Source organism: Coregonus lavaretus (assembly GCF_964263955.1).
Source record: "Coregonus lavaretus genome assembly, chromosome: 13".
In the NCBI taxonomy this organism is placed as follows: Eukaryota; Metazoa; Chordata; class Actinopteri; order Salmoniformes; family Salmonidae; genus Coregonus; species Coregonus lavaretus.
The window spans coordinates 40,554,657-40,569,388 of record NC_140000.1 but is presented as its reverse complement, the minus strand read 5'-3'; the positions used below and the strand labels follow the sequence as shown (position 1 = coordinate 40,569,388).

The 14,732-nt window shown below is 44.5% G+C and overlaps 1 protein-coding gene across 1 annotated transcript in view; it reads right to left on the bottom strand.

The window, feature by feature from the left end:
* Nucleotides 1-1,203, bottom strand: part of LOC311139117 (protein bicaudal D homolog 1-like) — a gene marked incomplete at both ends in the record, with an annotated part of 30,090 nt that extends 28,887 nt beyond the window's left edge. The window contains one exon of the mRNA XM_084174006.1: nt 988-1,203. Within this exon, the coding sequence (XP_084030132.1) occupies nt 988-1,203 (216 nt within the window). The remainder of the gene's footprint in view (nt 1-987) is intronic.
* Nucleotides 1,204-14,732: the final 13,529 nt, after the last annotated feature.

Here is a 14,732-nt window from a genome sequence, read left to right as displayed (position 1 = left end):
CTAGTGAATTTGCAAATACTGACTGATTTACACATGTTCACTGGGAACAATCAGAGAGAAAGATGCGGGGAAGAAGATAGACAGACACCAATTCTGAACAGAGAACAAAGGATATGGAGAGGAGGGAGAACGAGAGAGGAGAAAAGAGAAGAACAGAGGACAGGGAGAGGAGTGAGAGAGACAGAGGAAGAGGAGAGGAAGAGTGAGGAGAGGAGAGAGCACTATTTTAGAGAGGTGTGACTCTTAGAGCAGGACATGACTAACCCAAATGTGTCTGTGCCAATTAGCACTTAGTAAGTCTGCCAGCCAGATAGTACCACTATAAAACACCATTCCCTAAGTACTGTATAGCTTACACAATGTTCCACAGACCTACTTTTTGAATAGATGTATAACACTTCCCCCCATAGGTGTTAAAGTGTATTGCAGAATTCAGTAGCTCTTTAAAAATATGTTTAAAGAGGCATGCAAAAGCTAATTTGACACATAATTAACAACCATAGTTTACACCCATCCACACACGCAAAGTAGCCTACCACAGCAAACATATGATATTCCATTGCACCAAAATGCGCATCAGTAGCACACCTTGGAAAGCCCATACCTGCGCGTCAGACTTGCGCATAGCATCAAGTTACTACGCTACTCCCTGCTCGGACAACAAAGCCCTCGCCGTCCCCTCCCAGTTCTCTGCTGAGGCCTGTGTATCTCTGACAGACTCAGACCCGCTGTGGGGTGTCTGACTGGTGCCAACTTCTGGGGATGAGGCGGGTGGGGGGGCCTGCCCAAATCTCGCTGACATCACCCATCCCTTGGAGGGGATGTAGCCCACCCGCCTGGGGGCTGAAGGAAGTTGGATTTGGAGGCTAACTAATAAATGCATGTTTACGAATACATTTCCAGCAAGCACTTAACTTATATCACATGGGCCAATGTTTATGGTTAACTTTGGGTGTTATTTAATAGTGTGTTTTAAGTGGTTGATACCTCTTGTAGCTGCTCCAGCTCCTGTCGGAGCGCCTCTTGCTCGGCCTCTAGATCCGAATATTGCTGCTTCAGGGTCTGGTTCTCCTCCAGAACCACCAGACCGCACTCCGCAGCCCGAATCTTCTCCCGGTTCGCCTCCGCCAGCTCACGGGTCAAACGCTCCACCTCCGCCCGGCACTGCTCCACCGTCTCCCCGCATCCTCCTCCAGCAGCCATCGCCCTCCCTCTCTTCCCCTTCTCTCCTCTCCTCTTCTCCTCGCCCCTGCGTCGGATGACCAGAGAAGCGGAGGAAGAAAACAGATGTAGACTACCGGACAACAATCCCACACCTCCTCGGTTGGAAGGAATCAGCCGAGGAGTTTAAAAACGCATGAAAAGGGCGTTAACATCCCCGGAGTGAAATGATTGTGAATGAGAGATGAATTCCTCCATAGCTGATGTGTTGAATTAAACGGTTTCCCCTCTAAGCGTAGGGTCCAGCATCATCCTTTTTCCTCTTCTTTTTTTGCTTATTCATCGGGATGCGGACGCCATCTCTCTCTATTGCCATGAAGCAGCGGCAAGGTACACACAACTCTCGCCCATCCTTCTGCTGCCTGTGGCTGTGACGTCGAACATTCACCAGCTCATCTCTCCCTCTGCTGTACAGTATGGATACTGCCCGTCACGCTGGGTTGGTCCACAGACAAGGAGGACCATGTTTATGTTGATGATGACATCTGTTGCTTTTACACCCTTATTTTCACCCTTGGTGATCACGGATTATTAATAAACTAAGGTGGCAAGAAAGCTATAGGCCTAATCATTTGTGTTATACCATTCCCCTACACCAGGGGTTCCCAATACTTTTCACCCAAGGACCCCTGATCCCAATATAATCCCTATATATGGTCCCTATAGGAACCCCCAGTGTATTTTAGGCTAGGTCCTGACGTGTCAACTGCAATGCCCCTATGATGTTGATTTATAAGTTGCTCCAGATAGGCCACTAATACAAATCATAGTGAGAAAGCTGACAGGAAACAATTTCATGTTCGAGTCAGGATAGGATGCAAAAGTGGAGATAGCATCTCTACTTTAACCTATTCTAAGTCCTACATCACCATCACCTGTTCAAACCAGGAACAGCAATTAGGTGTCACAGCCGTGATACCCTTATTGAACCACAAGAGGACATACATGCCAAGCTCATCAAAATATATAAAGTCCAATTTATTTTCAAATATGAGTTTGAATTATCCATCTTTGTAATGTTGATAAGCTTTAAGTAGCCTACTTCTGTCAATTAGCTACTTTTATTGTTTCCTAATATACATTTGAAAATGAAGTGATTTAGCAACAAGCACATCTTATTTAAAAATAAATCAATACATTAATATAAATATACACAGTGTACCACTCACTGGTCACACCATAATAAACCAGTTATACAGAAGTGTGAAATAAAAATGAAATGTTCCTCCATTTGGAATGCATGACTTTGATCTTTGGACATTGGTTAAAGCTCAGCACTTCAGGCATTTCGGAAAAACACACCAAACAGATTCTTGGAAAATTCTATAACACCCACAAAAATCTGCCAGCCTTTGGCCAAAGTGGTGTGTGTGTGTTCTAACGTTAGCCAGGGGACGGGGACACATTTGAGCTCGTCTGATAAGACTGTTATAACACAGGGTTCACCGAAATGCTAAGCGCCTGTAAAGGCAGATAAGAGGCAGGAGTCAAAAGTTCAGCAGATGGAAGAAGTGTTGTTGAGTCAAGGCAAGAGCACCGTTTTAAATAGGCTACAGCTACACTAACATGGTCAGGTGAAGGATGGAGAAAACCACCTCACTGAAATAATTGATTTAAATCGGGGTTTCTCAACACCAGTCCTGAGGTCCCACAGTGTTTACTTCAGCCCATTCATTGACTCTGACACACCTGATTCAATGAATCAACTAATCATCAAGCCATTGACCAGTTGTTTCCCTAGGACTGGAGTTGAGAAACATTTAGATGATCATGTGTTCAGTTGGAATGACATATCCAGAACTTTGCAGTTAAAAACATAATGCTCAGAGATCTAATTGAAGAGATCTATTGAGATATACTGATCTACTATATTTCTGTCTGCAACACTGAAACATTGAACCATCTTACAATAAAATAAATATGACTCTACACCTGGTTGTGTGTGTGTGTGTGTGTGTGTGTGTGCGTCTGTCTCAGATGATGACTGTAAACCTGCCCTGCCCTCAGATTCACCCCAGGTGAATTAAGATAAGGTAGTACCATATTATTTAGAGTGCAATAAAACAATTGAGTAATAATCTGAAATCTCAACGCAATATCCCGTTTATAGGCCCCATATTGTCTGAAATAACCCTCTCTCTCTCTCTCTCTCTCTCTCTCTCTCTCTCTCTCTCTCTCTCTCTCTCTCTCTCTCTCCCCCCTCTCTTTCTTTCTCTCTCCTTTGTTCTCTCAAACCCTGGCACTATATGTGTAGGCTACATGTAATTTATTGAGTTTCTACTAGAAATACATCATGAGAATATACACTGCTCAAAAAAATAAAGGGAACACTAAAATAACACATCCTAGATCTGAATGAATGAAATAATCTTATTAAATACTTTTTTCTTTACATAGTTGAATGTGCTGACAACAAAATCACACAAAAATTATCAATGGAAATCAAATTTATCAACTCATGGAGGTCTGGATTTGGAGTCACCCTCAAAATTAAAGTGGAAAAGTGGTCCTTAAAACAAGTCAAAATGAGGCTCAGTAGTGTGTGTGGCCTCCACGTGCCTGTATGACCTCCCTACAACGCCTGGGCATGCTCCTGATGAGGTGGCGGATGGTCTCCTGAGGGATCTCCTCCCAGACCTGGACTAAAGCATCCGCCAACTCCTGGACAGTCTGTGGTGCAACGTGGCGTTGGTGGATGGAGCGAGACATGATGTCCCAGATGTGTTCAATTGGATTCAGGTCTGGGGAACGGGCGGGCCAGTCCATAGCATCAATGCCTTCCTCTTGCAGGAACTGCTGACACACTCCAGCCACATGAGGTCTAGCATTGTCTTGCATTAGGAGGATCCCAGGGCCAACCGCACCAGCATATGGTCTCACAAGGGGTCTGAGGATCTCATCTCGGTACCTAATGGCAGTCAGGCTACCTCTGGCGAGCACATGGAGGGCTGTGCGGCCCCCCAAAGAAATGCCACCCACACCATGACTGACCCACCGCCAAACCGGTCATGCTGGAGGATGTTGCAGGCAGCAGAACGTTCTCCACGGCGTCTCCAGACTCTGTCACGTCTGTCACATGTGCTCAGTGTGAACCTGCTTTCATCTGTGAAGAGCACAGGGCGCCAGTGGCGAATTTGCCAATCTTGGTGTTCTCTGGCAAATGCCAAACGTCCTGCACGGTGTTGGGCTGTAAGCACAACCCCCACCTGTGGACGTCGGGCCCTCATACCACCCTCATGGAGTCTGTTTCTGCACAAAGGCGGAGGTAGCGGTCCTGCTGCTGGGTTGTTGCCCTCCTACGGCCTCCTCCACGTCTCCTGATGTACTGGCCTGTCTCCTGGTAGTGCCTCCATGCTCTGGACACTACGCTGACAGACACAGCAAACCTTCTTGCCACAGCTCGCATTGATGTGCCATCCTGGATGAGCTGCACTACCTGAGCCACTTGTGTGGGTTGTAGACTCCGTCTCATGCTACCACTAGAGTGAAAGCACCGCCAGCATTCAAAAGTGACCAAAACATCAGCCAGGAAGCATAGGAACTGAGAAGTGGTCTGTGGTCACCACCTGCAAAACCAGTCCTTTATTGGGGGTGTCTTGCTAATTGCCTATAATTTCCACCTGTTGTCTATTCCATTTGCACAACAGCATGTGAAATGTATTGTCAATCAGTGTTGCTTCCTAAGTGGACAGTTTGATTTCACAGAAGTGTGATTGACTTGGAGTTACATTGTGTTGTTTAAGTGTTCCCTTTATTTATTTTAGCAGTGTATAATGGTTTCCTTGGCAATCGTCACCCATAAATGTTCATTGTTTAAAGACTCTAGAACATTGTCCTATTAATCATATCACATAAATGACTTTAGTCTTGGAGAGGACTTCTCAGATTCAAGGAACTACATGGTTGACTCTACAAACACCACCTGCCCTCCTCTCTGGAAGTGACGTAACACTCTGAGTCAGAGTGTTTCTCAGAATCCCAGAGAACCCAGGGTCAGTCTGGGACATGGGTCTCCAACTCTCCAGCTCTGGTCCTGGAGAGATACTGGGTGTTTCATTCCAGCCCTACAAAAACACCTGATTCAGCTAATCATGCTCAGACTGAATACCTTTATTTATGATACTTTGTATGAAATTAATCAAAATAGCAGATTTCTGTATGAGTAGAATTGTTCTATGTACAGAAAATACATATTTACAGGGACAGACATACTTGACACACTTGACATCCGGTGTGTGGTTTTTGTGTGTCTGTCAGCTGAGTGTGTGTACAGGTATGGCGTGTGTCATTGGGGTCAACCAGGGCTGGGCTGGCAGGGGAAGCAGGTAGGGCTCAGAGTAGGGTACCAGGGCTGGGTGGAGCTTGGGCAGGAAGTGCTGGTAAACACCAATGGGATGGTAGGATGGCTTGGAGAGGAAGAGCCTGTGCCGTAGTGGGTGTGGCCTGGTTTGGAGGGATCCAATCAGGGGAGGAAGCGGCACCATCCTCTCAGGCTGTTGGTCGGTGTCTGAGAGTTCGACCAATCCTCTGCTCTTTCCCAGAGCTCCAGTCTTCCTCCACTTGGCCCGGCGGTTCTGGAACCATATCTGGGTCAGGATGACAACACACAGCAGACATTTTAGAGGACCATCAGGAAACCAACCAAACACATAAAAATGCATGCGCACGCACACACACACACACACACACACACACACACACACACACACACACACACACACACACACACACACACACACACACACACACAGTACCTACCTGTACTTGTACCTCTGACAGCTGTGTTTGGGAAGCCAGTAGCTCTCTGGTATATATGTCAGGGTATTGGCTCTCCTGGAAGGTCTTCTCTAGCACCTCTAGTTGGGCCGAGGTGAATGTGCTTCGTACCCGCCGACTGCTGCTCCGCGACACTACTCCAAACAAAACACACACACACAATGTATTGCTTTCTAAATGGAAAGCAGGTATTTAGCAAACTCTGTAAATGTGTTTGGTCATTTAGCTTAATATGGCACTTTAAATCTATTTACAAGTAACTATCCAAATACAATTAGACCTTGACAGTTACAGAAACTGTTATGACAGGAAATAAGTTATTATTTGTGCACTAAATGTACAGGGGTAACATACTTGCAGAAAATTGTTTGTCCTTAAGAAAAGGTTAGAACAACCCATAGCTATACAGTAATTCCCATTACCATGTCTCAAGTGTATTTTTGATCATAATTGTTTTGTTTATTGTTGGTTTTTCATTTTCTTCCAGAATGGAATTTGAAGTAATCCAATTCCCTGAGCAGCTTTTAGAAAAGATGGAGTGTTGAGCGTTTATGAACCACTAACGAGACGTTTTTGAAAATCAACATCAAAGCACCACCATCAAAAGGGTGGAAAAAAAGCACGAAACCATGAAACAACCTCTGACTCTTGGCTCTGCAGTACCTGAGCTTTAGTACACCTGAGAGGATAGAAACACTTAGCCAGAACAAACTTAAGCCTTCTTCAAATAAAATATAAAGCACTCGTTCCTCATTCAATATTGTTTCCACCCTCTGAGTTAAACTCTACAGTTTAGAAGGCTGTAGCACAAGAAACACAATCTACACCATTGAATATATAATGTCCTTATCTATTGATCTTGCTTATTTGAAATACAGTTTATAAAGTTTTCCACTGCTACTAATAGGGTCACATAGCATATACTTTGATCAAAACCGCAGCATACAGTTAATCAAATCCACAGCATGCTCCAACACACTGAGCCACTGGAACCACTGACTAAACACACCTGGGCATCTGTTGACTTTAGGCTCTTGCTCAGCGCTGGTCTTCACACACACAGACCACGTCTCTCCCGCCATGCTCCCTCTCTCCTCCTCTCCTCCACTCCCCCTCTCCTCCCCCTGCAGACACGGCGCTCTCCTCAGGATCTGCTCAATGGAGTGAGACAACACCTTGGGGGGGACACACTCTGGAGTCTGCCTCTGTGGACCTCCATGGTGCACTGACATATCCTGCACCACTGGCATATCTGGTTCCCCTCCACTGACTTCCAGAAGTCTCCTCCGTAGAGGGTGACCCAGCCTGCTAATCAGAGCTCTGTAGACGGGGTACAACTGTCTCCTTGTTACACCTCCTGGTCCCGCACTGGTTGTCTTTAGTCTAGTATTCAGACTTGCTTCTCTCTCTCTCTCTCTCTCTCTCTCTCTCTCTCTCTCCCTCGCTCCCCCTCTCTCTCTCTCCCTCTCCCTCTCTCTCTCTCTCTCTCTCTCTCTCTCTCTCTCTCTCTCTCTCTCTCTCTCTCTCTCTCTCTCTCTCTCTCTCTCTCCCTCTCCCTCTCCCTCTCCCTCTCTCTCTCTCTCTCTCTCTCTCTCTCTCTCTCTCTCTCTCTCTCTCTCTCTCTCTCTCTCTCTCTCTCTCTCTCTCTCTCTCTCTCTCTCTCTCTCCCTCTGTATCTGTATACCTCATTCTGTCTGTCTCTCTTTCTGTCCAGCCTGTACTCTTGCCATAGGTTGATTTCTGTCTGTCTATCTTCTTTCCTACTCTCTCTACCTCTCTGTCATGTAACTCCTATCAGGTGTCATAACTGTGTCCCCAGGTACAGACAGATAGGAGCTGTAGGCCAATACAGTGGATCATTAGGATCAATAGAAGGAGGAGTAGGTTTACTGTGTAACTCACACTGTTCTCATTCAATGTCGAGAAACTTTGAAGATGATGAATTGATCATTTAAGCTATAAAGGGTAGCATTCTGTTTCACACCACAAAGTTGGCTACATCAGAAAGAGATTTAGCACACAGAGTAAGCCAGCTAAACCTCTTTGCCAAACTCATAAACATCCCCAAAATGATATTCCATTTTCCAAGGTGTCCTTGCATTTAATTGCAAAATTAGTCCAAATGAATGATACCTCATAATGAGGCTGGGGCTACTAGAAAAGCCCAGAAAAAGATAAATGTGTTCATTGATCATAATAGCATTTTGGCTCATGTGTTTACGATGCGCAACAAGCTGAATTGATAACACTATCTATCTACAGAATAGTGGGTGGCCTTTTGGTGAACTTTTGGCTGCGTATCAATAGTCTGAATAGACGAAAGCAGCGTAACAATGTTTACCTTTCAGGTGTTTGCCCCCAACAGAACAGATCTTCCATATTGGTGAAGAGGAATGAGAGGAGACGAGAAGAGGAGGAGAGGAAGCCAATTCAGTCTCCTTCAATACATAAGAAGAAGGGGAGAAGGGGAGACAAGGAGAGCGAGAGGAGGAAATCACGTCAGACTATTGAGATGCACCCTCTATCCAGTGATAGGCTCTGCAGTTATGACCTGACATAGGTTGGGTTTTATAGCACCTCCATGTGATAAATAGGAAGAAGGCCACTGTTTATGGAGCACTTTTACCCCAATTAAAATTAATTATACTCTGTCTCTTATATCTATAAGAAAACACTACAACACACGTCCAGGAAATGACTTTACTATTCATGTTACACAGAGCTGATTCCCAGGACCCCACAGGAACTTTGGGAGCTACTTCCTACTTAGGGACTCAGTCTGGAAACACAAAATAAAGTAGAGAGAGGAAATAGAAAAGTTGTTTTGGGAAAAGCAATGTGGGAAGTGTATTCATTTATATTTCAGAGAGAGGGGAAGAGGAGGGGGGGGGGGGGGGGGGGGGGTTATTCAGTTAAGGGTGCATGGGGGAGGCTGTGTGTGTGTGTTTGTGCGTGTGTATGTGTGTTTCTCTGTGTGTGTGTGTGTGTGTGTATGTGTGTGGGTAAAGTAGGAGGTGGATGTTCCTGCTCCATTCAAAGCGATACATCTCAAATTCTGGGCAGATATTTTGGATAGCGAGAGATGGCCTTGAATAACAATGGTGTTCTTGCAATTACTGTACCTCTAGATGGCAGCCTTACACACCAAAACGCCACAGCTCACTCCAACTACTCTCAGAGGGGCAGTGTCCACTGTGCTAAAACAGAGAAGAGAGTGAGAGAGAGCGAGAGAGAGAGAGAGAGAGAGCGAAAGTCATTAATCACTTGGACTAGTCGGGACAGGAGGGAACATCTTTAGCCTCTCCTCTCCTCTCCTCTCCTCTCCTCTCCTCTCCTCTCCTCTCCTCTCCTCTCCTCTCCTCTCCTCTCCTCTCCTCTCCTCTCCTCTCCTCTCCTCTCCCTGCTCCTCTGCGCTGCATCTTGTCTGTATGGCCCTCCATCCACTCCTTCCTGATACTCCACCTATTAGTTAATGCTACATTATACCACATTATGTATGACCCTCCCTGATACATGATCCCACATTATCCCTTTGTCCTCACTGTTACATCATCATCTAGTTTTATCTGACCAGGCAAACTAATCAATGCAGAAAGGAGCAGATGTCCTATCACCAGGCCCTAGATTGACAAATAGATTGCATTGGCCTAGTGAGGCTGTACAGGCTTCTCAAGGGAGTTCTCTCTTTCTCAACCCTTCTGTCTCTTGTCTATGGAGAGATAGATAGAACAGTGAATGAGGGACTGTCTCTCATCTCTTAGTCTCTCTCTCCTTCCCCCCCGTGTAGTAGATTAATTGTGAATAGTACGTAGTAGCAGGATGATAATGAGTGAGGCCAGAGAGAGAGAGAGAGAAATAAAGAGAGAAAGAGGTTAGAGGAGTAGAGTACTTGTGTTAATAATGTGATCCTGTCTTATGGGGGAGAGAGAGAGAGAGCAACCTGGTCTCAGAGCAAACTGTATGATATTTTAGTCAGATCCGTGCCACTCAAATTACTATGATATGTTACGTTACGTTAGGTTAAATTACATTGGCCTACAAATGTAATAGCGGTCACACAATATATTACGAATTGTAGGACGTATAGTATCCTACATTTTTATTGTACCAGTTTGCTTTGACCTGTTAGTGATATATTACGTTCGACTGCTTTATTATGATATGCTACATTCGACTGCTTTAGTATGATATGCTACAATAGGTTAGGGGTTAAGGTTAGGGTTAGGAGAAGTGTTAGCTAACATGCTAAGTAGTAGCATAGTAGCTAAAAAGTAGTAAGTAGTTGCAAAGTTGCTAATTAGCTAAAGTGCTAATGTTGTCCATGATGAGATTCAAACATGCAACCTTTGGGTTGGTAACAGTAGACGCCATGTGCAACCAACCACCCTCCAACCACCCTTTTTTAGTTTTTGCCTTACGTATCCTACTGTCTTATGTAACCATATCAAACATAACATATCATACTAAAGCAGTCGAATGTAATATATCATACTAAATGGGTAAAATAATGTAACCTAACGTAAAGTAACATACCATACTAAATGGGTGGTATGGATTTTTGTAAAATATTATACGTTTTGCTCTGAGACCAGGCTGGTGGGCGAGAGCAGGGTAATGCACTCTTATTACAGTTTTTTACGATTGCTTACACACGAAAATTAAACTTTTCCCACAATTAGCAAAACCTTACACTCAAGGAGCAAAACACAAGGCTAGATTTGTACAACTGTAAGCACATTGTCAGCTTCACACTATTTACAAAACATTACACAAAGTGATTTGCAAAACACTAAACACACTTGTATACATCAGACACAGAAATATATCATGATGTCGCTTCCTTGCAATTCCAAAGCACTGACTGTCAAATTACCACACCTATGAACCAATCTGTTAAACACAGCCATCAGGTGCACAAACACATGATTGCTAAATTGTAGACACACCAATCAGGTTTAAGCACTATAAAAATGCAGCAGGTAGGTTCACCTGCCTTCAACCAAAATGGAAGGAGTCAGAAGAAGAGTGAGGGTGAGAGGAGGAGTACACAGATGAGGAGAAGGAGGTAGAGGAAGAGGCAGAGGCTGAGCCTGAGCCAGAGGTCGAGGAAGACCTGAAGCAGGAGGAGAACGTGCACAAAGAAGAAGAGGACCAAACTTATCAAATTACATTTGTGCAACACTAGTGGACCATGTTGTGAACCACGGATTGACGCTGAGGGAGGCTGGACTAAGAGTTCAGCCAAATCTTAGCAGATAAACAGTGTCATCTGTCATAAGGACTTTTCGACAGGAAAACAGGTAAAAGAAGATCTGTCTACAGTTACAGTAATCAGCCGCTTATTGTATGCGCCATATCAGCACATGTGATACCCCTTCCTGTGACATTGTACAGTAAGTTACATGTATTATTCTCTACATAGGATTGAGGATCGGGAACGACAAGGAGGAAGGGGGCCCATATTCACGCAAGAACAAGAGAGATAATAAACATGGTTTTGGCCAATAATGCTATCAGGCTCAGAGAACTACAAGCCAACATTATCGGTGACCATGCCATTTTCAATAATGTCCATCAGGTCTCTCAGTCAACACTGGCACGCATCCTGAAAAGACATCAGGTTCAAATGAAACAACTTTATCGAGTGCCTTTTGAGCGGAATTCAGAGAGGGTCAAACGGCTGCGGCATGAGTATGTGGAGGTTTGTATTGTTCACTTTAGCACTGTAATGTTGCATACTGCACACATTGACTGTATACTAGACCTATCCTGAACTACACAATCTTGTCTTTCACTGTATTTCAGAGTTTTGCAGATGGATGCTGAGGAAATCCTGCATGAATTCATATTGATGAGGCAGGATTCAACCTCACAAAAGCAAGGAGAGCTAGAAATATCATTGGCCACAGGGCTATAATCAATGTCCCAGGGCAACGTGGGGGTAACATCACCCTTTGCACTGCCATTTCACAGCATGGGGTTCTCCTCCGTCATGCCAAAATGGGCCCTTACAACACACCTCACATTTTCGAATTTTTAGACCGATTGCACCACATCGTCACAGCAGGTAATGAAATGCACCAGATGCAATACACTGTCATCTGGGACAATGTGTCATTCCACCGCTCTGCTTTGGTCCAGAACTGGTTTCAACACCATCCACAGTTGACAGTACTATACCTTCCACCATACTCTCCGTTTCTAAACCCTATCGAATACTTTTTCTCTGCATGGCGGTGGAAGGTTTACGATCTCCAGCCCCAGGCTCAGGTACCCCTCATTCAGGCCATGGAGGGCGCCTGTGACTAACTCCTGAGTGGCGCAGTGGTCTAAGGCACTGCATCGCAGTGCTAACTGTGCCACTAGAGATCCTGGTTCGAATCCAGGCTCTGTCGCAGCCGGCCGCGACCGGGAGACTCATGGGCGGCGCGCAATTGGCCCAGCGTCGTCCAGGGTAGGGGAGGGAATGGCTGGCAGGGATGTAGCTCAGTTGATAGAGCATGGTGTTTGCAACGCCAGGGTTGTGGGTTCGATTCCCACGGGGGGGCAGTATAAAAAGATATGTATTCACTAACTGTAAGTCGCTCTGGATAAGAGCGTCTGCTAAATGACTAAAATGTAAATGTAAAGTCGACGCCGCAGCTGTGCAAGGATGGATTCGACATTCAAGACGGTTCTTCAACGACTTGTCTTGCTAATGAGGATATTGCTTGTGATGTTGATGAAATTCTCTGGCCAGATCCAGCTAGGCGAAGAGAAAATGTATAGTATGTTTACTGTAGTATTTTCTGTACATTACTGTCCGTTTTTTTCAGATTATTCTTTATGGTTGTTGTTGTTGTCAAATGAAATGTGTGTGTTTCGTATGGTAACAACATATTGTTTTTATGAAGTCGTGTATAGTTTTGAAAAGTGTTCCATTTTGCAAATGATCTGAAGTGTTGTGCTACTTTGGTGTAGGGTTGTGCTAATTGTGTGTAGTGTTTTGACAAACCGGGCCCTGTTTTCAAAATTGTGCTTAAACAATTGAAAAAAAGTATTCTCCAGACAATGGCCCGCTCTGCGTCAGAGTGTCTTCTATGATGGTGCTGAAACCCCTGTGTGTGTGTCCGTGTTCTCAGAGGCATTTGTGCAGAGAAATCTTGAGTTCTGCAAGAATTATGAGCTTTCAGTCCCTTGGAACTCCCTGGAGATGCAGAAATGGTTCATTGGGGAAGAGGACTGGACGGAAGCTCTCTCGGGATTCAAAGAGAGAGATGGAAAGAGAGAGAGAGAGAGGGGTGTAGAGAGAGAGAGAGGTGTAGCGAGAAAAAGATGTAGAGAGAGAAATAGGTGTATAGAGAGAGAGCGACTTAGCGAGTGAGAGAGATGCAGACAGTGAGTTGGAACCAGAGTCAGGGATTAGCTGTACTGTAAGGTCCACATAGGACTGAGCTCAGTCCCCGACATCTCATCAAATCCAACACACACACATCTTCGGCGGACACACACACGCACCCATGCACGCACGCACACACACACACTGCACACACATACCATGCCATGTGAATACCAGTATTGGGGAATAGCGAACTTCATGTAGTTGAACTTGTACTTTAACTACATTTTGCAGTAGCTTGGTGGTAGTTTAACTAAATTCAAATATTGATAGTGTTTTCAGTAAGTGTTTTGCCATGTAGCGGGGTAGTTAACTACTGGAACTACACACTACCTTTTTGGTCAAAATAAATATGGGTGAAGTAGGCAAGAATCTCCTTTCTTTTCCGGCATCAGACCTGCCTAATTCTCATTTGAAACATAGTTTTTGTTTTGAATAGGCTAAATTACACATTCTGTTAACATCTGACTCTAGAGTGATTTGTTTGTAGTCTATGACTTTTCAGATTTAGATATGATAATTTATCACTAAGTAGTTTGGATGTAGTGAACTACTATTTCAAAGTAACTTTAGTTACAGTTTTTTAAATTGCTTAAGTCCAATTTTGAAAACAGGGCCCGGTTTTTCAAACCCCTTCACACAATTAGCACAACACTACACCAAAGTAGCACAACACCTCAGATCATTTGCAAAATGGAACACTTTTGTCAAAACTATACAATGTCTTATAAAAACCTTATTTTGTTGTCATAACATAAACCCAAACATCAAATGGTCTGATTCTGTTTGAATCAATTACAGTTTTTGCCTATTGCTTACACACTGTCACGGTTTCGGCCGAGGCTGCCTCTCTCCCTTGTTCGGGCAGGTTTCGGCGTTCGTCGTCTCCGGAATTCTAGCTGCCACCGCTGTTTGTTTCTTGTTCGTTTGCTTTGGTCTGTTTGTTTTTCACACCTGTTTCTGTTTTGGCGTAATTAGTGTCCTATAAGTTTCTCGTTGTGTTTGTCTAGTGTTGTGTGTAATTGATTTTCCGTCAGTTGTGTGTATTGCTCGGTTGAGCTTCTCTCCATTATACTGGAGTATTTCCGCACCTGTTTGTGCGTGGTACTATTTTGTCGCACCTGTTTGTGCGCGGTTACTATTTTGTCGCACCTGTTTGTGCGCAGTTTCTTTTCGCCTTCGTGCGTAATTGTTGCCTCCGGGCAAAGTTTCCATTTGCCTTGGTTTGGCCTAAATACAAGCCTTTGGGAATATCGTTCTGAGTCCTGCGTTTGATTCCACTATTACACCTACCGCACGCCTGACACACACTTTTTGCAGAATTTGGCTCATTATGTCAAAACTCAACACACAAGCC